Genomic DNA, 24,605 nt, shown 5'->3' on the forward strand with positions numbered 1-24,605 from the left:
TCCTGAAGGTTGAAAAGAATTGAGGGTATGGAGGATTTGTGTTTCCTTATATACGGGCTCACGACTGGGACTACGCGCCTGTCTCAGAGTGATCAGAGCTCTCCGTCACCCAGAGAATGAATGGATGTGGGGCTGACTTACTGAAGTATTTTATTTATTGGGAAATAGCTGTGTACATTCTGAAAAATGCAAAAGAATAATAAATAGCCCAAAGAACAATTTCTTGTGCATGCAGCCATCCTACATCAGTGATAAGCAAGTCTCACCTGATCAGTACAAGATACCCCACTGAAACCAGATTGAACCTTTGATTTAAAACCTTTGGTTCTGTTTTTTATAAATGACATAATCTGTTCCAATTTCTCAGAGAAAACACTGAAGAGAAGTTAGTACAGCCAGTATTTCTCACGAAGTTGAATTCTTTCAAATATAGCCAAGCTTTTTCAGATGAAAAAGTTTACATCAAAACTGAAGTTTTGGCCTGCATAGTTCATAGGCAAGTGTAACAAAAATGTGGAGGTGGTATTACAATGAAAACAGGATCTTAAAATACCTTGTAATAATCTACTCTACAATTGTAATTTAAAGATGATTGTTGTAAGTAAAAGAAGACACTTTCAGCTTAAGCAGCCTGTTTATTGTAGACAAGAAGCCTGGCAACATAGCTTTGATTTCTTAATGATGTTGGAAGTTTGCTGACGACACCAAACTGGGAGGTGTGGTAGATACACCAGAAGGCTGTGCTGCCATTCAGCATGACCTGGACAGGCTGGAAAGCTGGGCAGAGAGGAACCTGATGAGGTTCAACAAAGGCAAATGCAGGGTCCTGCACCTGGGGAGGAACAACCTCATGCACCAGTACAGGCTTGGGGTGGACCTGCTGGAGAGCAGCTCTGCGGAGAGGGACCTGGGTGTCCTGGTGGACGACAGGTTAACCATGAGCCAGCAGTGTGCCCTGGCTGCCAAGAAAGCCAATGGGATCCTGGGGTGCATCAAGAAGAGTGTGGCCAGCAGGACGAGGGAGGTTCTCCTTCCCCTCTACACTGCCCTGGTGAGGCCTCATCTAGAGTACTGTGTCCAGTTCTGGGCTCCCCAGTTCAAGAAAGATGAAGAGCTACTGGAGAGAGTCCAGCGGAGGGCTACGAGGATGATGAGGGGACTGGAACATCTCCCCTACGAGGAGAGGCTGAGGGAGCTGGGCTTGTTCAGCCTGAAGAAGAGAAGGCTGCGAGGGGACCTTATAAATGCTTACAAATATCTGAAGGGTGGGTGTCAGGAGGGTGGGGCCAAGCTCTTTTCAGTGGTGCCCAGTGACAGGACAAGGGGCAATGGGCACAAAGTGAGGCACAGGAAGTTCCGTCTGAACATGAGGAAGAACTTCTTCCCTCTGAGGGTGACGGAGCACTGGAACAGGCTGCCCAGGGAGGTTGTGGAGTCTCCTTCTCTGGAGATATTCAAGCCCCGCCTGGACAAGGTCCTGTGCAGCCTGCTGTAGGTGACCCTGCTTCGGCAGGAGGGTTGGACTAGATGACCCACAGAGGTCCCTTCCAACCCCTACTATTCTGTGATTCTGTGATTCTGTAATTTTCATAGGTGCTTTAACAAATGTTTTGGGTTCTTAAATATTCATGTAAATATGCCTCTTAAGTCTGATCGTTTTTCCTTTGCTTTCAGCTGAAACTCTAACAAATGTCTTGGATTTCAAAAGAGACGCTGGCCTTTGGCATGGAGTGTTAACAGTGAGTATTCAAATGAATGAAAAAAACTGCAGCAAGTTGCTTCTTTCAGGGGTAAAGTATTGATATCAGAGTGAGGTCGTAAACTCTCTCAAACTATTTATATTTCAATATTTTTGTTTTTCGGAATAAAGTTACTTTTTCAGTAACAAACTGCACAGATAGAGTATATGTTTTTACTGACTATACACATAGTTTTCACGACCAGTTAAATGTAAGAGTTATGCTATAGCTGTGATGATCTTTTTTGTTTCAGTATAGGTACATGCTGTGTATTCTTTGAGCCACTTGAAAGTTTATTTTTTTTAATATTTTTTAATATTTTTCTCATAGAGTGTTATGAACAGGATGCATGTCATCAGTATTCCCTATGCATTAATGAAGGTTAATCCACTTTCCTGGATACAGAAAGTCTGCTCATACAAAGGTAACCTTAAAAAGTGTTTTTACTTAACCCATCTCTTTCTGGATGGTTTAAAAAAAATAAAATAAATTTGTTTGTATAAAATGTTTGCTCTAGCTGAGGCCACTGCCGTTTTATCCAGCTGACTTTCTTTGCCACAGCTTTAGCAATTAGGTACTCCATTCAGTATTATAAGTACTGATAGATTCATGGATGAGTGACATTGCTGGCTTCTTCTGATAGACCTTTAAAGAAACTGTGTTTCTCATCTCAGTATTTCAATTTATAGTAAACATTTAAATTCTATGATCAAGTCCATCTGCAGACACTGAGTATACACATGTCGTAGAAGTTAAATATTTGGCATCTGTATTTGTTTTCTGTGTTTGTAATTTGTTTCATAAATTTATGTAAACACACAAAAGTATTTATATAATTTTACAATTGGTCTTTATTTTGTTCTGCACGCACACCATAATTATGTTTTTATTTTCAGCCCGCGTAGCAGTAGTAAAATCACGCGATATGCACTGGTCACTTTTGGCTCAGAGGGATCAGAGAGATGTCAGCCTGAGCTCTTTACGAATGTTAATAGTGGCAGATGGAGCGAATCCATGTGAGTATGGAGGCATTTTCTGAGTGTCAGTCCAAGGTGAACTGAAGCACACTGTAAATCACAGAACTCTGGGTCTGCACTGTAGGAGCTCAGCAGCACTGGCTGTAGTTCGTCGTCAGCAAAACAGGGACAACAGCCAAGGACACTGGAGTGAAACTTCTGTAGAAAATGTTCTGAAGGCTCTATTCTTCATATAAAAAATAGTTGGCAGTGTAATTTAAAAGAGGCTTTTAACATTTCAAGTAAATCATAGTGCCAGTTTCAAAGTGGTTGCTTATGTATTGCACGTAGAGATAAAATCTTTGGCTTGCAGGGTGTCTGATTCTGTACGTGCCCCTAGGGCTTGTCTGAGTCACGTACAAGGACATAAAAATGGAAGCAGTCACAGCCTTAACTCAAAACCGTGACAGCTATTAACTAGAGTACGCGGTAGGTTCTTGCCTTTTTCTGTCAGTGGTATGGTGGTGGTTTACAGTAATTTGAGGTAGAAGCTGGGAGGGGTTTTTTGCAACAGGCAAGAATATACCTTAGTTGCTTAATTTTGCTCTCGTACACCAGAAGATCAATAGTATTTCAGATTCCCTGGAGTTGCATGATGAGAGGTCAGCGAGTCGTGGTAGTGGAAAACGGAAGCTTGAAATGGTCTTGCTAAGATGGTATTAGTTGTAAGCACTGTTTCAGAGCTGATGCTTAGAAGGTTAGGCAGACAGTTCTATAGTAAAATACTGTTTGTGTGTTGGTGATGTCACTGCTTTTTCATTGCTGTTTGCACTTCTTCGCTATATTTAGCTGTGTAAATTCAGTTTTTTAACTTCATCTTTTCATCAGTGCTGTACTCTTATATGAATTGACATGAAATTATACCCAGGATGTAGTATAATCAGTGACGTTTGCTGGTTTGCATTGTGTGCTGCAATTCCTGTAAAACACAAAGCTGTAGGTGATCAGGGGTCCTCTGGCACTTGGAGCTCAGTGCTGAAGGCCAGGTAGAGCTCTGAACTGAAGTGAAGATATGTCAGAAGCATTTGGTGTTAATTTCTGAATGCTTTGGTTCTGCGGCCTCCGTAAGAAACACTCATATAGGAGCTATATAGGAAGCTGACAGAGTTACCCTTAGTGACAAAATATTCTGGTCACTGAAGGACTTTCCGTGATGTTAAGTGTTACGGAGTGCTGCCAGGGAAAGAGAATATGCAGCTGTGAATTTCACTCAGTGAATTAGTTGTTAACCACTGGGAGTTTTTTCTCCAAATCTAACATCTAGTAGTAGGGTGGAATGTCTTTTAGGCAGTTTGAAAGTACACTGGTTTTTGTGCATGCATGCAACCATATTTGTATAGCTGAGCTGAGAGTAAGCACAGTCTTTTAAATCCTGCAGCTCAAGCTTTCCTGCCCTTGGGAAAATGTTTCCAATTGTGTGTTTATTCTTTTTAGGGTCAATATCTTCCTGTGATGCATTCCTGAATGTATTTCAATCCAGAGGTTTGAGACCAGAAGTAATCTGTCCCTGTGCTAGTTCTTCAGAGGCACTAACTGTTGCTATTCGCAGGTAATTCTCTTTCCTGAGCAGTGAACTGAAGCATTTCTTGACTATTGCAATGTATGTGGTGTTAAAACAGTAGCCAGAAAAGGCGATTACTCACATGAAGGTGCCCAAAGACCTAGACAGACAAAAAGCCTGAGGCTCGCAGGTATCTCCTTCACTGAGGGATGGGTGATGTTTGTTTTCATTAAAGCGTTTAATATTTTCTACAAATAGCCAGCCATAAGGGTGTGGGGTTTTTTACTGCTTGGGAAAGCAAGGTCTCATCCTCACTGATGTTGCTGGAGGACCTTTATAAAATGCCTCAAAAATCAGGACTCATTTGGGAGGAAGAAGATGCTGAATATTCACGTAATTGCTCATATACAATGTCTTGTAAACAGAGGGCTAAAGAAAGAAAAAAAATATTTGTAACTGGCCTGAAGAATACCGTTGAATTTCTGGAAATAGCAAGGGATGCTCTGAAAAAAAGGAAATACTTTGATTATGAATAGATGTATGGATTGAATATGCTGGAATTTTTAGACAGTGGTTTTGATCAGAATGTGATTTTTCAGAAAATCAGTTTCAAGAGAACTTGAAGCAAAAAAGTTTGAGATTTTGGAGAGTACTTTCTCTGGTGGGAGAACTGACATTTCCCAACTTAAAAAAAGTGTATGTAAAGAACGGGTTTTTTACAACAGCACCTGGAATCTTTTGTTCCGTTCCATCCTGAAAGTTGAACAGTTACACAAAATGGAGTTGTTGGTCCTCAATCAATTCTGCTCAGAGCAAGAAGTGTTGAGCCCTCCAAACACCTCCTAATTTTTCATGGTGTTTAGGAAATATAGCCTTTGAATGCTGATTCTTGACACTTCTTTGCCGGCAATGGAACTAAACCCTGTCTGTAACGTTTCAGAGAGGGAGGAAGCTATGTGATGTTTTGTCCTAGCTCTTTTTTCATCTAGTTAAAATGTATTACCAGTCTTAACTCCCTTTTTGTTTCAAATGAGAAACTGTTATTTCTCTTAACCTTAACAAGCCTGAGAGACTTGCACAATGTTTTTGATTACCATATTGCCATTGGTCTGTTGATTCATATCTGATTTTCTTTCTGTTTCTCAGACCTCCAGAACTGGGTGGGCCTCCTCCAGGAAAAGCAGTGTTATCTATGAATTGTCTGAGTTTTGGCGTGATACGAGTGGATACCGAAGAGAAGTTGTCCGTGTTAACTGTACAGGATGTTGGTCAGATTATGCCTGGAGGTAGGAAATCATTTCATGTAGTTTTGAGCATACTCCACATAAGTTATCTTCACTGTTGTGCTGATGAAATAAATAAAAACGTCAAATGATAAATACCTTCAAGGTAGTATGACTTACATTTTGACTCATTGCCTAAACACGTCACGATTAAGTACTGTCTGAACTAGATTATTCAGTGTTTCCAGTAGAAATTAGTTGACAATGAATTTGCATGACCATAGGTTTTGGTTTGGGCAGATGCTTTTGGCTGCTCTGCAGAGTTGTGTTATTGTTCACTTGTTAGCATTAGTACTGACTGATGTACAGCTACGGAATAACAAATACAGCGAAACAAAACGTAAAGTGTAGTAAGAAATACTGTGTTTCATCCAGGAGTGATAGTCCGCGTATTAGAATAAAATAGAATAGAATACAGAATATTTGCAGTTGGAAGGGACCTACAACGATCATCTAGTCCAACTGCCTGACCAGAGCTGACCAAAAGTTAAAGCCTGTTGTTAAGGGCATTGTCCACGTGCCTCTTAAACGCTGACAGGCTTGGGGCATTGACCCCCTCTCTAGGAAGCCTTTCCCAGTGTTTGACCACCCTCTTGCTAAAGAGATGCTTCCTAATGTCCAGTCTGAACCTCCCTTGGTGCGGCTTTCAGCCACTCCCATGCGTCCTGTCCCTGGATCCCAGGGAGAAGAGCTCAGCCCCTCCCTCTGCACGTCCCCTCCTCAGGAAGCTGCGGAGAGCAATGAGGTTGCCCCTCAGCCTCCTTTTCTCCAAACTAGACAAACCCAGAATCTGTAGTTGCTCCTCAGGGGACATGCCTTCCACCTCTGTCACCAGCTTTGTTGCCCTCCTCTGGACGCATTCACGTACCTGGGATCACAGAGACATGGTGGGATACAGTCTCTTTCAGAAGGACAGGAGAGAACAGGGGGTTTTTTATGTGATGGAACAGGTGAAGTGCCTTACCTGAGGGTAGGTGAGGAGCCAACTGAGAGCTTAAAGATAAGGATTAAAGAGCAGACCACTATGGGTGACATTGCAGTTGGTGTCTGCTGTTGACTGCCTGACCAGGAGGAATAAGTGCATGAGGCCTTCTGCAGATGGCTAGGAACAGCCTCACATTTGTAGGCAGACACCTTTCCTGTCTGCGGATAAGAATTTCAGCCGTTGTGTAGCAAGTGGCATTGATCTTGTTTCATTTTCCTCATTACTCCCAGAAGCACTTTGCAGCCGATAAGGTTGGTGGTTCAGTTATTCTTACTGAACTTAAACTCAGAGCTTCCTCCTGCTGAGCAGAAGCTCTGCCCTTCATACCAAAAAATAAAGGGAAAGGAGGCCTTCCTGTGGGAATTCATGTCTGACCTGCTGCTTTTAACTGCAGAAAACTGAACATCTCTATTCTGACCTTCTAGGTAGATAGAGTATGGTGACCTAATCTGACTTAATGGCTTCTGAATTGCTTCACCTGAATGTTCAAATTCAGGTTGTTAAGCTTGTCTGGAAAGACCCAGAGGACGGTCAGCTGTGACTGACTTCTGTGTCTCAACAGAGCGATTATTTTTCCACTTCAGCTAGAATACGTATGGCATAGACTACTACTGCAATCTGGTTTGGCTGTTAAGACTACTGGTGGCCCCTAGAAACCCCACTGAAATTTAGCTGTGCTGCCAATCTTCTACTTAGATTGTGGGTTGGTCACAGGAACATGATGGGAACAAGTTTGCATGCCCTTCAGGTAGTTATTGACGCTTTGGTGAACCGACTGAGGTTAAACTGGATGTTGGTCCATTTTTTGAGAGTTCAAAAAAGTGATATTTGATGCAGAATCAATTAAAATCTTTTTTTTGGATCAATTTATCACATGGATATCTTCCTGGTTTCCTGTAGGTGTGCTCTCTGGGCAGAGGGTGCTTGACTACACTAGGGCACATAACAGCATACAGTTGTGTTGCACCTTGAGCTACTCTTTGTGTTCAGCCATTAGTTACAGCTGTAAGTCCACTTGGTTAATCTTCCATAGTACATTTGCTCAGTGGCAGGTTCAAGTCTGCCTTATGACCTGCATGTTTCTGGGTAAGTAATGCCACCTTCCTCTTTTACGTAAGTGGTTAATGAAAAACATCTCCCTGTCCTAACGAAATGCTGAATTGGGTAGCGAGAAGGTTCTTTGACAAAACTCATTCTCCTTTGTCAAATGCCTTGGAGCATTGTCTGGCAGATCTAATGGACCCTTCTGGTTTAGGATGCCCTTGACAGGCATTAGTGAGAAATGTCGAGTGACTTGTCTGATTGGGGGGGGGGGGAAACATCCATTTAGTGCCTCGAGGTGATATGATTTGTAATTGATGGCTATTGCTAATTTAAAATGTCATAGTAAGTCACAAAACTACTTATAGGCTAAGCAGAAGCTGGGCAACTTGATGAATTAACTCTTACAAAACTGGTCAGCATTGGGCTGTCAGTATCTGGGGCAGGTGAGCTTCCATTGGACCAAATGATATAAGTTCCAGCTCTGAAGGTATATTTTAGCAGAAATTTCTCTGTACATTCCTGGAGTCAGAACATACACAATAGAGTTCTTTCTAGAGGTTAATCCAATTAATTTGTTCCCTGTGACTGTCTCTTTGAAAAAAACAAAAAAAGCCCCGAATTTAAAAGCTTCCAGAATAGGAAGAAAGTAAAAAGGCAACAATTATTTATAGATGTGTGCCAAATGAAAAGAAATGAATGACTTAAGGAAATTAAAGACTTATTTTCAAATGAGTCTGCATGTACATTCTAACAGTGGATATACTTGTGCCTTGCCTTGTAAGATTTATGCTTCTTCCTGTGTAGTGTTCACAGAGGGTGTGCTCTGTCCATTCTCACTTGGTGTTTGGCGTACAGGAGAGGACATACCACCACTGCCTTTCCTGTTAGTTGCCCTCTTGAATTACTCTGACTGATGAGTCTTGCTTTTTATCTCGTTTTGGTTTGTAATTTTTTCCTTTCCTTAGATTGCTGTGCATTCACCAAAGGCCTAATTTGAGTCACATACCATCCCTGAAGGCTTTGTGCCATCTTCTGATCCCCATGGAATACATTTAAGGTCTTGGAATTGACTACGTGCCCTAGTCTTTCAAATATCTTCTGGCATAGGAGCTCACGTTCCTGAATTTCATTTGGTCAAACATGCTGTGAAAGTGGTCTCCTAGCCAAGAACTAGTAGTCATGCTGAGGCTTGTTCAGTCAAGCCAAATGGTTTTGATCTCATTACCCTTGAAGATCTCTGGTGTACTTTATTCAGCAACCAGCCGGTTAAAAGGCCATGGATGAAGTGTCCACTTTTGCTGCTCTTTTCTTCAGATCTTGCTATTTGTTCTGAGACACTGAGCCCACCTGCTTAGGGGATCTTACTCAACAGACCCCTCAGCACCAAGATCATGTCTCGTGTCACTGCTGTTTAACCCATAGGCCACTCTTGATGCTGCATCCTCTTCAGTTGCCTTGGCTGTTCTCTTTCATTATCTACCATGAATGCCCATCACAAGAGCCACCAGGGAAGTACAAGCATCCACGAAGAAATCTTCCCATCAAAGATAGCGTGGCAGTGTTCCTAAGAGAGAACCTAGTATGTGTTCCCCCAGAATCTCCTCTGCAGCTCCTGGAGGGATGATGTTTTGCCTCACCTGTTGATCACCTTGGGCTATTTTGCATGGTTTCAGTCTGGGACTGACATTGCCAAGAAGCAATATTTGGCTCGTAACGATCTTCAGTTCATTTTTTCAGATTAGACTGGTAAAGATGTTAGGGGAAGTACCAAACATCTCTTCTTCTGCCTGTTTTGTGCCTCCAACTTTCACATCAACTGGGATGCGACTGCTGTGTCATCTGTCACCTTGGAAGCATATTATGCCTTATGCTTGGGCCTGGGTATGGATGCTCGGGATATTCAGTTAAGTTTGCCTCCCTGCTACTTCCCAACTATAAGTTTCCATTCTTTTACAGGGATCCTTCTCACATTCCTTCTCTGACAGGAGAGTAACCCTCTCTAATCCAGAAGATCTATATCCATATAGCTCCTAATCATACAAAGCCTGATTCATGGAAAATGTGCTACAGCAGCTACTTTCTTATACTGAAGCAGAAAACTTTGGACTGGTGCCAGATCTTGGGCTTCTGCAAGATGAATTTAGGAATATACAGTTTCAAGTTGTGGACTGTGACTGTATTCTGTACCTTTCCCAGAAGTTCAAGAATGGTTCGAATTTCTCAAATGGCCGAATGCTTACTTGACCTCCAGTCTAGGGATGTCTTGGATGTTCCATGTCTCAGCAAATATTTGCCCAGGTTCTGGTAGTTACCACAATGCATCTTCCCTGCCAAGGAATCCAGTTCCTTTATCTCAGTGCCTGATTGGTGAAGGGTTGTTACCGAGCAGCTTTGTGAAGGATTCGATCTTTTTCCTTAGGCGTTGAATGTGAGATAGCAGTACCTCATTCCCACTCAGTCTGTAGAATTTATCATAGTAATTGGTTCTGTGTGTTTAACTTGGCTTCAGTCTATTACATGATGGCACCACAGCCTGCCACTGCAGAACAACTTCTCTTGGGGATCTGTGGCAATGTGTACGCTTGTGATGAGATGTTTTCTTCGAATTTAAATGTTGTGCTTTGGGTGCATGTGTGACCACCTTTAAGGTCTAGATGCTTGTTCATCCTTATGTAGGAAGTTGGTTTGCTTTATGCCTGTTACCCTTCCTGGAAGAGCAGGGAAACATTCAGGTCCTTGCATTGGGCATCCTCATATGCTGTTTTCTTCAAAGATTAGATTTTTCTGGAAAACCCTGCAAATACCTTCCACAGTGGTGACAGAGGTATTTTATCATAGCCTTTTAGTGTTTTTCCTAAGGCTTCATGCTTCTAGAACAGAAGTTTAGTATAACTAAAGACTGTAGTGCAAGGGGGGCACTCTTTTTTTTTTTTTCTCATGAACCCAGGCCTTTTAGGAAGACTTGCTTACTACAAGAAGATCCTGAAGTTCTACTGTTGGCACACAGTAACAGTCCAAATGGGTATCAGTTGTGTACGGATCCGCTATGAAACCATGAAAGTGTAACAAGAGAGCACTTTCTAACACTCGTCAGGCATCTTTGATAGTAGCCTTCTGCTGTGCAGGTCTCTGACATTCTTCTTGCATTTATGCTGTCCTGGTCTTGAAACATCCAAAGCTGAAGCCAGTCCTTGGTAGGGTATCAGTGCGGTTATTTGTCTGCACAGTAGGATTCTCATCCTCTGCCAGAAATCTCATGGCAGGGCTAACTGCTGAGAGTCACCATCTGTGGGAATGTACATGTGGACTCATTTGAAGAAAACAAGCTTTCTTACCAGTAATCGGTATTCTTCGTGATGTGTAGTCCACATGTACATTCCCGTCCCATCTGCTTTTCCCTTCTCTCTAATTCTTTTTCAGATGCAATGCTGTTGAGAGAGACTGAAATGGTGGTAGATGCACTCTCTTGTATGTCACACATGAAGCGGGAAAAGAAGGAGAAGCAAGAGTACAGGCTCTGCAGATACTGCAAAAGGAAAACCTTGCAGTATCACATGGCAGGGCAGAACTATGCCTGCTCTTAGAATGTACATGTAGACTACCTGTATCATACATTGGTTACTGGTAAGTATGTTTTTTCACTTGATCAGGGCGATAGGATTGTCCTTGGGCTTCAGGGATGGAGCATCGTTTGGGGACTGTAGGCTGATCTGTTGGTTTTTCCATGTTTGTGAATGAGTTGAGGATGGTAGCGGTTGTGTATGCCTACAGTTTGTTGCTCTGTCTCCAGTTACTAACACTTCTCTCTGCATCATTGCTTAAGGGTTACATTCAGAATTCTGAGATTAACTCATGGTATTTTTTGTGGTAATAAACTATTTATTTTGTTTCAAATTACCATTGAGTTTTAAACGGCCTTTTTTCCAGTTTCTTCTCCTAAATTGCAAAATTATTTTTTTGCACAATTAACCGATAGTTCATACTGTAGAATTTAATGACAGTCTTCTAGTTCAAACATATAATTTTCAGCAGCTGAAACTGTTGTTCTAATTTGGACTTGGACCCATACTGGAATTTGAGTTGTGTCCCCTTATTTGGTCACCAAAGGTTATCATTGCATGGTTCCAAACATTTTATTAACAAATGCTGGTTGTTCTGATAGATAGTTTTTATGAAACCAAGATAATTTAGAGGTTGGTCTATTGGTAGGGTGAATTATTGTCTCTTGTTCAGATTGAAGTTGTTGAGAACCGAAGACTTCTCTGAGATTTGAAGATGTACATACGAACCTGTTCTATTGGCAGAGCTCTTGGTCCATGCTTGCAGCAAAGCTGGCTTTATCATGTAGTAGTATTAAAGGAAATGTGCCACTCCATTTAGGATTTCTCTTCATGCTAGCTGGAACAGTGGTAAAAGTAAGGGCTGTCTGTGTATCACTCAAGATGGGCTAAATTAGAAAACAGTAATACAGTCCTTCATAACGGCTGTTGTAAGCCTCAGCTGGGCTTCCCGTCTGACATGTGATCTGCGCGAAAACATTCAAAAGGTCCTGATAGAAATAAACCAACTAAATCAATTACTAATACCTCTGGGGTCTCATGGTTGTTTTCTCTAATATAAAATGCATGACCTCAAAGTACTCTGATAATCTGAGTTGGAAGCGGACGCAATGGGAAAGGGCAGAACATTAATTTATGGCATAATCTGTGTTATTTTTCAAAGGCTCTGTTTATTTTCCATTGACCCAGATAGCCATTTTGATTTCTTTGTTAATCTTGAGTTCTAAGCACTAAGCTAAACTTCCTTGCTCCATTGTGCCTTCTTCCTCCATATCCTTTTTCCTTTCCCTATGGGACTAGGGAAGGACAAGTCCAGGCTGCTTAAGCAAGGGCTCTGCTTAGCCAGAGAAATCTCTGAGAAAACAGTGGCTTCAGAGGTGAAATCCAACCAGTGACCAGAGCAAAGCTCAGTGTAATATTTAGTTTATAAGCGTGTATATCCTTGATTAAAAATAAGAAAATTTCAGTGTAGGAAGACTTCTGAGATTTCAGAAGAGAATTGGTCAGGATAGTAGCAGCAGGACCTTTACGAAATGCAGTCCTTTCAATGAGTTGAAGAAGGTCATCAAACTGAAGGTAGGGAGGAGGTAGTATGTAATCACAAGAGTAAGTTCAGTAAGGGACATCTTTGAGATGACGTGCCTGTGGTCTCCAAGTAATACTCGGCAGACTGGCCTGCTTTAAAAGAAGATGGAACGTAACGCAGAAAAGTCATTGACCTGACAGTAGGAGAATACAACAGCCTAGTTTTGTCTCTGTTTCTATTGAGTTTCTCACATAACTTAAGGGACGATACTATGAATACCAAACTGTGCAATAAATAGAAGGAATGGTATGTCTGTAATTGGTGTCTTCTTATTTTTCGTCTTTATTTGCATGTATGCCTGTACTTCATCAAACCATCTGCCTTCATGTTGAAAAGCATTTGCTATGGTTTTGGATTCGGTTGCTGCTGATGTGTAGGCTGTAAAGCACTGTAAGAAAAAAAAAATTTGCATTTGTGAACTTGCATCTTGAATCTCAGAGAACACATGATGCAGGCTGTCAGAAAGATAGAGCTCTCTTGCATGTTGCAGTTTTGCTGTAGCTTATAGATGATTGATTTTCAAATCTTTATCTGCCTCTCAGTGGCAAAGCTGTGATTCTGTGTTCTTCCTCTCCCTTTAGCAAATGTGTGTGTTGTGAAGGTGGATGGGACTCCTTACCTGTGTAAAGCCGATGAGGTTGGAGAAATATGTGTGAATTCAGGTGCGACCGGGATGGCATATTTCGGCCTCCTCGGAATCACCAAGAATGTTTTTGAGGTTTGTATTTCTCTTTGTAATGTAAATTTTCGTTGTTACTTTCTAGTATTTCTTCATGCAAATAAACTTACTTGTTCCTTAAACCTCCTTTTTTATTTTATTAGAAAAAGCCCTGGCCAAATATGCTTTGCTTCATTCTCTGTCGGAACTGGAAATTCTGTCTCTTACAATCAAACATAAAAAGTACCACCAGCAGTCAGTCAGCAGCCTCTGTATTCTACGGCCTAGTTTTGTGCCTGTGTTAGCATTTAAATTCATCTTAGTTCTGTATTACCACTGCAGTCTCTCGTAAAGTTACCTGAAGCCTTTTCAGGTTAATTGGCACAGAGTTAGAAGCTGGTCTGGTGTTTGGGAGCTTCTTCAGACAATCAAAATGCGTTTGTGAAGATAGAATGAATTATTTAGAAAAGCTTCCTTTGTGTATTGCAAACAGCATGTGCTTTTCAAAATGAACTTTAGTGCTGATTTGCTGTAACGCTTAGAGCACTCAACAGTTTGCTGTTGGATCTATGAAATTGTGTTCCCAGGTATATGGAAGGAGAGATGGTAAGGGTGATAGCATAACAGTCATGAGCCTTGTAGATTGTCAAAGTAACGCAAAACCGATCTTTCTGCCCAGATCTTCCCTCGCAGTGGTACCTCAGTTTAATGTTTTCCCTTTTCTGGCAAGAAAGGAGTGAAAGTCCTTAGGAGTCGCACAGGCAGTAGCGTTACACTGGGCAGCAGTTTGAAGACTCGGCTGAGTATGGAGTTCTACCAGAGAGATGAAAGAAATTCTGACCGTAGTCTTCTCTTTCAAAAAAAACTCTTTCTGTCAGCTTGCCCAGGCTTGGCTCTTGAAACAGCCTAGCTTTCAGCTCTGCCCTTAAGATAAGAAAGGTGGCTACCGCAGAGTTAAGAATTACTGTGGTGTTCGTTGTTCAAAAATCTCGTTCGTACTTGGCATGATAGTAACTGTTGTCAGCGGGTAATTTTTGGGCTGAGCGTAGAGCTGCAATGAAACACAAGCAGAAAGCATTTGAACTTGCCTTTTCTTATCAGTTCTGTGAGTGTCTGAATGCTTATGTGTTCTTTCAGGCCATTCCAGTGACGGCGGCCGGCGTGCCCGTTTCAGACCAGCCCTTTACAAGAACAGGACTGCTTGGCTTTGTGGGTCCTGTAAGTGTGAGTGACCCGCCTGGGGCCCTGTGTTGTCCTGACTCCCAACTCTGAGGGATGCCCCCGAATTCAGCAGAATTCTGTGTCAGGGCAACGACCTCATACAGGTCTTGAGAATATTGCTGGCTTTAGTCAGGTGTGTGTCGCTGGGAGTCTGGAGGTTTTTGCCCTCTATTTCTAACCCTGTCTTCTTTTCAGGACTATTTGGTGTTTGTGGTAGGAAAGCTGGATGGCCTAATGACAGTCAGTGGCCGCAGGCACAATGCAGATGATGTGGTAGCCACCGCCTTGGCAGTCGAACCCATGAAGTTTGTCTATCGGGGAAGGTAAGTATATTAAAAACTTCACTGCTGCTGATGGGACTTTGTTGCTCCTTTTTTTCACTGCAAATGAGCAGCAAGTAACATAGTGCACACAGGAGCTCTACATGTTTCCCCTGTGTATTTTGTAGGAAAGGTGGCACTAGGTTGTGATATGCCAGGTAAGCACTTGGCTGTCTTGGAAGACAATGACACCCTGCTTCATGCATAGTAGATTTAAAATTACTTCCACATAGTATAAGCATAGATCTTTAAGCATCTGTTTAAAACTTCTCTCAAAGCTTCTCTTAAGACAGTCAAATGAAGCTTGTGTGCCAAATGTAAAACACAACTCCCCATTGTCCACCTGAGCCTTCATGCCGAGTGGCCAAGGGAAGAACTTCAAAGATAGTATGCATTGTATCACCAGCCTTACTGCTCTTCAGTGGTCAATGGCTCAATGTCCACATAGAGATCACTGACAAGTGGTGTCCCTCAGGGATCCATATGGGGATCAGTACTGTTTAATATCTTCATCAATCAGTGGGATCAAGTGCACCCTCAGCAAATTTGCAGATGACACCAAGCTGAGTGGTGTGGTTGACATGCCTGAGGGAAGGGATGCCATCCAGAGGGACCTGGACAAGCTTGAGAAGTGAGCCCATGTGAACCTCATGAGGGTCAACAAGGCCAAGTGCAAGGTCCTGCATGTAGGTTGGGGCAATCCCAAGCACAAATACAGGCTGGGGGAGGAAGGGATTGAGAGCAGCCCTGAGTTGAAGGATGTGGGGGTGCTGGTGGATGAAAAGCTGGACATGACCCAGCAATGTACGCTGGCAGCCCAGAAGGCCAAGCGTACCCTGGGCTGCATCCCCAGCACCATGGGCAGCAGGGCGAGGGAGAGGATTCTGTCCCTCTGCTCAACTCTGGTGAGACCCCCCCAGGAGTCCTGCGTCCAGCTCTGGAGCCCTCAGCACAGGACAGACCTGGAGCTGTTGGAGCGGGGCCAGAGGAGGCCACAGCAATGATCCGAGGGCTGGAACCCCTCTGCTGGGAGGAAAGGCTGGGAGAGCTGGGGCTGTTCAGCCTGGAGAAGAGAAGGCTGCGGGAAGACCTTAGAGCAGTCTGACAGTATCTGGAGGGGCGTGCAAGAGCTAGAGAGGGACTTTTTACAAGAGCACGGAGTGACAGCGCAAGGTGTCTTGGTTTTCAACTGAAAGAGGGGAGATTGAGATTACAGATAAGGAAGAAATTCCTTAGGATGAGAGTGGTGAAACACTTAAACAGGTTGCCCAGAGATGCCCCCTCCCTGGCAGTGTTCAAGGCCAGGTTGGATGGGACTTTGAGCACCTGGGCTGGTGGAAAGTGTCCCTGCCCATGGCGGGGGGGGTGGAACAAGATGGCCTTTAAAGGTTCCTTCCAACCCAAACCATTCCACGATTCTGTGAAAGTCAAGCTTTCCTCATTTTTGCATCACTTGTGCAATTCACATATCCTAAAAATAATGGCACATACCTGGTTGAGGCATTATTAATATTTTATCCTAGAAGACGCAAGCCTAAAACTCATTTAATTCACAAGGGGAGTAAGTAGTGCAAGCACTGATAGGCAGGCTGCTCCATGATTTGGCATAGTTGTCTTTCAGGAGGGACATCGCATGTCAGGGCAGCAAGTTTAGCGTGCATGATGGAGTTACGTAGGCAAGGTTTGCACAGCCCCTGCACGTATGGAACCTGCCCGTGCGAAACGCGTGCTACAGTGGTGACTGCAAATTCACTTGACCCCCAACAGAAATAAATTATAATAATGAACCTACCTTTGTTCTAAATTTGTCTGTGGTTTTGTGATGACCTGGCATGAATAATGCTTGTGCGTGTTGGAACAGTTACCATTAAAGGTTGCAGTCATCTCCACACTGTAATAAACCATGCTACGTTCATCATATGTTGCATCCTATCATTCTTCTGTCCTTTGCGTTTTAGGATAGCAGTGTTTTCTGTGACCGTTTTGCATGATGATCGGATAGTGCTTGTGGCAGAGCAGCGCCCTGACGCGTCAGAGGAGGATAGTTTTCAGTGGATGAGCAGGGTTCTACAGGTAGTCAGTCTGTCCTTTCTCTCTTTCCAGGTGAATAAGGCTGATGTATGAAATGAGAATCTCGGAGCATCTTTTTTTTCGATAAGAAAAACCTAGCAATGTAACTACAGAGAGTTGTAATAAGCTGACTTTTGAATGCATTTCGGGGTTTGATAGCTAACAGAATTTTGTAAAAAGTACGACTTTCTTTCAGAATGTTTTTCAACTTCATGCTACCAGGATTCTTAAAGTCCTAAGGATGATAGTTTTTGGTTTTTTTAATTCTACGTATCTCTGCTGATTTCATACTGGCTGAAAGGTAGAGTCTGAAAATGTTGAAGGGTATACTTAGTGCCAAGTGTCAAAGAAGACCCCAAAATCTTTTTATGTCACTAATGTCCTTATTCTAGATCTGCAAAGCATTGAAAACTTCTTCCCTTGATTACTTTATTGTGTTTCAAGGGGGGGCCAGGAGGGAGGGGAATTCGGATATATTTGCGTTTGAGGATATCAGAATTAATCGATCAGTGCTAAGGAATTAAAAAGCGAGAGAGCAATTATGAAAGACTACACCGGCGAAGGGATGACTGAAGGGAAGACTGGAGAGAAGGACTTAAGGGAAGCCAGTTGTGTAATAACGGTTTCTGCTGAATTTCAGCTTTGTAATCTTTTGGGGGGGAACACCTGGTAATAGGCTGTTTTTCATGGGATGAAATATTTTTATTTCTCTTTTTAGAAGTGTCATGGCTAAAATAGACACTTTAAGTTTTAGGCAGCAAGATGCTTCCCTCTCTATTTTTGTGGTTTTATGTTCTACCGCGCTTTTGTGATTGTGCCATACGTGCTAAATTTGCTGTGGTATAATTTTGGCTTTTGAAAATCTCTGCACTTTTTGCCCACTTTTAAGAGACTTTCCTAATCCCTGATGTGCAGGTGGCATCCCCTTGATAGAGTGCACAAGCAAAGTCCTGGGTCTGCTCCTGCTCCCATTGAAGTCATGGCACAACTTCTATGAGTTCAGTGAGTGCAGAATTGGACCCTTTATTTGCAAATTGTGGTGCAAGTAAAAATTTTGATGTTACTAAATGCCTTGAATTCAAATTCTTGTTCTAGCTGCATCCTAGTTGATAACATGGAATGTGTTTTTGTTTTCCTCCTTTCTATCAAGGCAATAGACAGCATTCACCAAGTGGGCGTCTACTGTCTGGCCTTGGTGCCAGCCAACACTTTGCCGAAGGCTCCCCTCGGAGGAATTCATATTTCAGAAACCAAGCAGCGCTTTTTAGAGGGTGCTCTGCACCCATGCAACGTCCTGATGTGTCCACATACTTGCGTTACTAACCTGCCTAAGCCTCGGCAGAAACAACCAGGTGGGTGAAGCGGAGAGTGTGTTCCTTTCGTTCTGCGTGTCCGTCTCTGGAGGTATGCATGGAGTGTGGTCCGAAGGCGATGTGACAGCTCCGGGCTGCGCGTGCTGGGTGGCTTTAAGCTGCGTACCTTGGCCAAGCTAGCGGTGTGTCGGAGCAGCCCAGAGCTCAGGGAGGGCATTGCAGTCTGCCTCGAGTCTCACGTAAGTGCGAGGACGTACAGCGCGTACCGGTTTCAGGCTGCTGTAGCTACCTTAGAAATTCTTCCTGTACCGGCCATCTTGCAAAGGCCGGTCCGCAGACGTGCTGTAGCTCGTGTAATAAAACTGAAGTACAGACTGACCTCAAGCTGCTGCATCAGTAGCAGACTGATTTTTTTAATGTACTAAACTCATAACGGGCTGATTTTTTGTGTACCATTCTATCCTTTCCTCTCTTTTTCTGTGCAGTGTGATCCTTGGGTTTAGCTTTTCATGTTTCCAGATCTATGTCACATAATAGCATTTATAGTAACCTAAAGGCTGAATTATAGATTGTTATGTATTCCTTGCATTACTTTTTCCTCATTTTGCACTTTTTCAAAATGCAGATGTTGGTCCTGCTTCAATGATAGTAGGAAACCTTGTTGCTGGAAAGAGAATTGCACAAGCCTCAGGGAGAGATGTTACGCAGTTGGAGGATAACGACCAGGCGAGAAAGGTAACGCTGATGTCCTGGTATTATCAAATATTTGAATTGGCTTCTTCCAAGTGAGAGAAGACCAGTTATGGTATTCTGCTGAAGCTAAGGATGGTGCATTCTGAGTGCATCTGAGTGTCTCCTTTTTTTTCTGTTTCAGTTCCTGTATTTAGCAGATGTTCTTCAGTGGCGAGCTCAGACAACTCCAGATCATCCCCTCTTCCTTTTGTTGAATTCCAAGGTGAGATGCACTTGATGTCATATTTAGAGGTTGAGATCAGTAAAAGATTGTTTGAATTCTAAGAAAATTCCATTTGGAAGTCTTTTCCTAAAATGCTTCAGGTTATTGTGATGATGTGGGATGTCATGGTTTTGAAGCATACAAAACTTGCTCACTAGCAAGCAGTGTAATTTTTCCACATCTGGAATTTTATTCCACATCTTTATTCCACATCTGGAATTTCAGTGTGCATTCTGCCTAGCTTAAAACATTGCAGTAATTGCATTTCCTGATGGAACACAACTTTTGTCATGTTCATGGAAGCCACAATTCTGTCTTCATCCCTGAGCACAAGGATAAGTGGAAGGCAGAGCTGGAGGATTTTTTAATTAGAAGATGTAGAGGTGAAGTAGAGGACTACTGGGACAGCTTTGGAGTCACATTTTCCAGCAGCACTGCACACCCTTCAGGAGACACGGATACCTTGTCCTCGGCTCGGCTCTGCCCCCCAAAAGGGTGGCACTTACAGTCACTCAAACACGAACAAATAAATGCTTCGGATTTGGAGAACAGGCTCCATGTACTTAGAGGCTCTATATACTTATTTTATTCAAGGGCTGTCTGAACCCTTATGACGTATGATAAGGCAACAGTCATATTCCTCAGTAAATACAGAATTTATGCTCATAGCCACTCTGCACATGACTGTCATTGGTTTTGGAGCGTTCACATGCCCTGTGCCACAAACACTGCGTAAAGGGATGTGAAAAAACATGCACTTCTGCATGTTCCTCAGTATTCCGGCCTCCCTGGGCTTGAGGAGCACTGCTGTTGTGCACGTGTCAGAAAACCCAAATATTTTAGATTCTTCTGCTGCTGTTCCAGCACCTTTTTTATTCCCCTTCTTTCTTTCCAGGAGACAAAATCGGTCAGTTTTTGTTTGAGCCTGTATTCAGTAGCTACCCTTCCAGTGACAAATTGGGCCTGCCTTGTGCTGTGCTGGGCTGCAGACACCTGGGATGGGGAACGTGCTTTCGGAAGGTCCGGCAGCAGTCCTGGGGAAGTGAAGGATTTGCCTTCGGGTGTCTCATTCAGCCCGGACATGGTTCAACAATCTGACTTTTCTCATGAGACTCTGCTTTAGCAGAAGAAACTGCTTCAATATGGTTATTGTTAAAAGCCACGGAGCTGGTTTATTCCCTCAGAGTAAAGAGGCTTTTGAGGGAAGTTTTCTAGTATGAAGCAGCCCCTTTCTGGGTCACTTTGTTCAGGCAGCTTTTACCCTTCACAAGGAGACTCTGCAAAAAGGAAACATGGAACTTAGGCATGAAGAAATTCTCTGTTGGTCAACCCATGCCTTAAATAGCTGAGACTCGGAAGCTGCAGTGCTAAACATGAGCGTGTTCACAACTCTCCATGAGAAACCCTTTTGTTTTACTCCTTTTCACGTCAATATTTTTCTCCCAAGTCCTAGAGCTGCTGCTGTTGCTATATCAACAATGCACTGTATTCACTGTTCCTCTTTGGCATGACTTTAGCTCCCAGGCTTTACCAACAGTTTCCTTAGTCAAACTCATCAGCCTGACAGTGCCACCCTGCACCAAACTAGGCCTTGGATCAGACAGCGGTGCGCTTGGGCCGAGGATTACACGTGATGGCTCGTCTTTGGCTTGAAACTGAGCTCTTGTGTAGCAAACGTTTGCTGTGATAATCCTTATCTGTACAGCGGGAGGCTTGATTCAGCCTCTGACCGACTGTTTCCCTCCGAGGTGGTTGTCCCACCGGTTTTCCTTGAATCAGATTGTAGACTTGGAAAAACGGATACATCCCAACCTCACAGGCTGAAGGCTAAGGCATCGCTTCCTAGGCTGGATAGCAAAAGGGTGTTTTCTGTCTTCAGATCAAACACTGGACTAAGCCTTTTGGAGTCCCCATGCCTTTGCGCCTGCCTAAGCGATCCAAAGGTACAGCGGCTTCTGTGTGAAGCCTTGCCAGAAGTGTGGTTGTGGGAAATATGCTTTCTACAAGACGGACAGTAGATGCACTGAAGTAGAAGTGACAGTGCACGCCAGCCACAGGTCAGGCTGCCTCTCTGACCCTTTTGAAGAATGTCTGTACCAAAGAGATCAGCAGAGTTCCCTTTGCGCTTTGAAGAACGTCGATTGCAGAAGCATCTCAAGGTTTGGCTGTGCGTGGTAGGGTAAAGCTGGTGGTGCAGTGCTCCGCTTGCTGCTGAAACAGTCGTGTTACTACTACTACCGTTCCTTCTCCCTTGGACTGTGAAATTTCCAATATTTGTAAGGTATTCTTCCTGTGGTACCAAATACATTTGGAAGCTGCTTCACTGTCTGATGTTCAGAATAATAGATATAAAATTCTTTAGCATTCTATAAGTTCATGGGACCAGTAGCACGGTTTTTGAAACACCAAGACAGAACCTTTAGAAGTGTTTGCTGTTTTGTTGAAGTAAAGACAATGAAATATCTCATCTGCAGCGTGTGCTTTATTCAGTTTCTAACTGTTCTCCACACAGTTTTCTGATGGTGCTTTTGTTTTGTGCAGGGCACTGTAGCTAGCACTGCGTCGTGCATCCAGCTGCACAAGAGAGCAGAGAGAGTGGCGGTCGCGCTGATGGAGCGAGGACGGCTGAATGTCGGGGACCACGTGGCCCTGGTTTATCCTCCCGGTAAGGCAATGCAGACAGCAGAAATCAAAGTCAGCCATCACAAGAAAAGGAACAACGCTTGCCAAGACAGAGCATTCAAACATTCGTTTAACATAGTGGTCTATGGCAGTGACTGAGTATTTCAAGGAAGAGGCTTCTCGTTTTATTGTTAAGTCGCTTCTCCAAGTGGCAAACTACACTTACCAAACTCCTCATCTACCCGCTCCGGATGTCCAGGCCGTTACGCAAAAATAATTTGATTTAAACCACATGAAAGATTCTTGATTTTCAGCCTCGGAGAATGGAATAAAGCCGCATATGTATCCATCAAAGCTAGATTAGGGATGTCAGTGCAGGAACACCCTTTCTTTCCTGAGTGGCTGTCTCTAGAAGTGAAATCTGGAGCCCAGACTTGCATTACTGGTGTGTATTTACACTGTACCTCGGAAAAAAACACCTGCCTTATAAAAGTAGGATGACTGCATATTTCAGAGCGATAATTGTGAAAAACCAATGTATGCTTCTTAAAAGAATCTTGAGTTGTCATCTTCCTAACCTACAATACTTTGTTACCTTTGATACTTTATGCTACCTGTCCATGAAAATGTATCCCTACAAATTTAAAGTTTGTAGAGTTTGAATAATTTTTACTAACTCTCAAATGCCAATTATTTTAACCTTATAGAATTGGGCATGGCCAGGAACAGCCAGTCAGTTTGAAGAGACCTTTGTGACAAATCCTTACATCTTAATAAAATAAATCAGTGTGTATTTTGATTTTGGTGACAGAGTTTGGCCTTTTGTTCTGATAAAAGTGGCTTTAATTTCACAAATGTCTTTTCCAGGAGTAGACTTGATAGCAACTTTCTATGGCTGCTTATATGCTGGCTGTATACCTATCACCGTTCGCCCACCTCATCCCCAGAATCTCGCTACCACTCTGCCCACTGTCAAAATGATTGTAGAGGTATGTAGAAGACATTGCTCTCCTCATGCTTTTGGTGGGTGTAGGCTGGTTGATGCAGCCTGGTAAATTGCTTTGCCACAGTCAGTGTGAAATAAGCTAGGAAAGGAAATAAGGACTATGCTGTGGCTGAGTAAATAAATACTTTTTCAGAAACTTGTTTAAAATATTCTTTCTATTGTTGTGATTTATTTTGCTTTGTTCCCAGTATTTTTCTTCATCTGTTCAGCTTACTGGTTATCTCATCTGCATGGATATGAAATCACTTGAGTATTCATTCACTAGTTTTATAAAAGTTTTTAATGCTGTGTCTTTTACAGGTCAGTAAGTCTGCGTGTATACTGACCACACAAGCGATAATGAAACTGCTGAAGTCCAAGGAAGCTGCAGCAGCTGTTGATATTAAAACATGGCCCACTATTTTGGATACAGGTGCAGAATGTTTGCCCACTAGCCAAAACATAAATAGTTTGTAGACTGATATCTTTCTTTTGTTATACCGTAACCGCCTAATTGAATGGATGTATCTTGCATGGCATCGGAATAGCTGTCCGGAAACTACAGAAAGCATCTGGTGTCAGTGCTGTAAAGATAGATTTTTGTCCTCCGCTCTTTTTCTGAGATAATAATATGGCACTCTTCTCGTTTGATATCTTTTAAATAGATGACGTGCCTAAAAAGAAGCTGGCTAGTATTTTCAGACCTACATCTCCAGATATGTTGGCATACTTGGACTTCAGTGTGTCTACTACTGGCATATTAGCAGGAGTAAAGGTAGAGTAACAAGAGAGAGATTATTATACTTTGTTTCCTTATATATAGGCATATTCCGCATTCATTTGTTCTGCCAGAGATGAAATACAAAAACGTAAGTGGACCATCCTAGTGTTAAGAAAGCTTATTTTTAGCTTTGCATTACATCAGAATTTTTTAATGCACTTTTTGGAAGCATACGGTCTTACTGGCTTTGTGTGAGGAATCACTGAGGGGACTAAATGGAGAGTGTTTGTCGTGAAGTTCGTGAATGTTTTCTTTGGTGATTTATCGTAGAGATGTCAGACGTCATTTGGCATCATTCAATGTCGTGACGGATGTCATTTGCCACTAGCATGAAAAGTACCTGTGGCATTTTGGGCTTGTATCCCTTTCCTGTTTTAAAGGTGCTTAAAAATCCCCAAACCACTACATGTTGCCACATGTTCTCCAATAAACATTTCTGTCGGTTATTGCTCGTGATGTCCTTTTTTTTAAGAAAGTCCCTGAGAGCGCCTGTTTTCCTCTTGCAGATGTCGCATGCAGCCACCAGTGCCTTATGTCGCTCCATAAAGCTGCAGTGCGAGCTGTACCCTTCGCGTCAGATCGCCATCTGCCTCGACCCGTACTGCGGCTTGGGGTTTGCGCTGTGGTGCTTGTGCAGGTACGTCGTTGAGCTGTGGCCTTTCTCCTCTGTTCCCAGCCTTCTCTTAATGCAAGGGAACAGCAGGGTATGAAACTGTTGGAGAAACCCAAATTCACCTTTTTATACGGATTTCGTAAAATACTTTTGTGGTAACGAAATCCATTAAGTAAGTTAGTTACTTGAGTACCTTGGGTTTTGCAAGTGGAATTAATTAGATACCAAATCCAAGAAAAAAGGACTTCACTGTCTACTTCACGTGGATTAAATAAATCCTTTCAAAGTCTTTTGAGATTAATCCATATCTTTTTACAAGACCCATAAGGTGTTGACTGCAAGATTAGTATGCAC

General features: G+C 42.8%; 1 protein-coding gene across 4 annotated transcripts in view; it reads left to right on the forward strand.

Moving 5' to 3' along the window:
• DIP2A (disco interacting protein 2 homolog A) overlaps positions 1-24,605 on the forward strand; it is a 123,968-nt gene that overhangs the window by 85,525 nt on the left and 13,838 nt on the right. For 3 of the 4 annotated variants that reach the window (XM_075430667.1, XM_075430668.1, XM_075430669.1), the window contains 17 exons: positions 1,675-1,739; positions 2,070-2,163; positions 2,636-2,755; positions 4,190-4,304; positions 5,403-5,542; positions 13,295-13,431; positions 14,509-14,589; positions 14,788-14,915; positions 16,871-16,985; positions 18,133-18,334; positions 18,921-19,030; positions 19,170-19,250; positions 21,792-21,915; positions 22,740-22,861; positions 23,179-23,290; positions 23,523-23,632; positions 24,145-24,275. In XM_075430667.1, coding sequence (XP_075286782.1) covers positions 1,675-1,739; positions 2,070-2,163; positions 2,636-2,755; positions 4,190-4,304; positions 5,403-5,542; positions 13,295-13,431; positions 14,509-14,589; positions 14,788-14,915; positions 16,871-16,985; positions 18,133-18,334; positions 18,921-19,030; positions 19,170-19,250; positions 21,792-21,915; positions 22,740-22,861; positions 23,179-23,290; positions 23,523-23,632; positions 24,145-24,275 — 1,987 coding nt within the window. Of the gene's footprint in view, positions 1-1,674; positions 1,740-2,069; positions 2,164-2,635; positions 2,756-4,189; positions 4,305-5,402; positions 5,543-13,294; positions 13,432-14,508; positions 14,590-14,787; positions 14,916-16,870; positions 16,986-17,897; positions 18,106-18,132; positions 18,335-18,920; positions 19,031-19,169; positions 19,251-21,791; positions 21,916-22,739; positions 22,862-23,178; positions 23,291-23,522; positions 23,633-24,144; positions 24,276-24,605 lie in introns of those variants that run through there. The other variant, XM_075430670.1, reaches the window with a different exon arrangement.

This window comes from Opisthocomus hoazin, chromosome 9 (assembly GCF_030867145.1).
Source record: "Opisthocomus hoazin isolate bOpiHoa1 chromosome 9, bOpiHoa1.hap1, whole genome shotgun sequence".
NCBI classification, from domain to species: Eukaryota; Metazoa; Chordata; class Aves; order Opisthocomiformes; family Opisthocomidae; genus Opisthocomus; species Opisthocomus hoazin.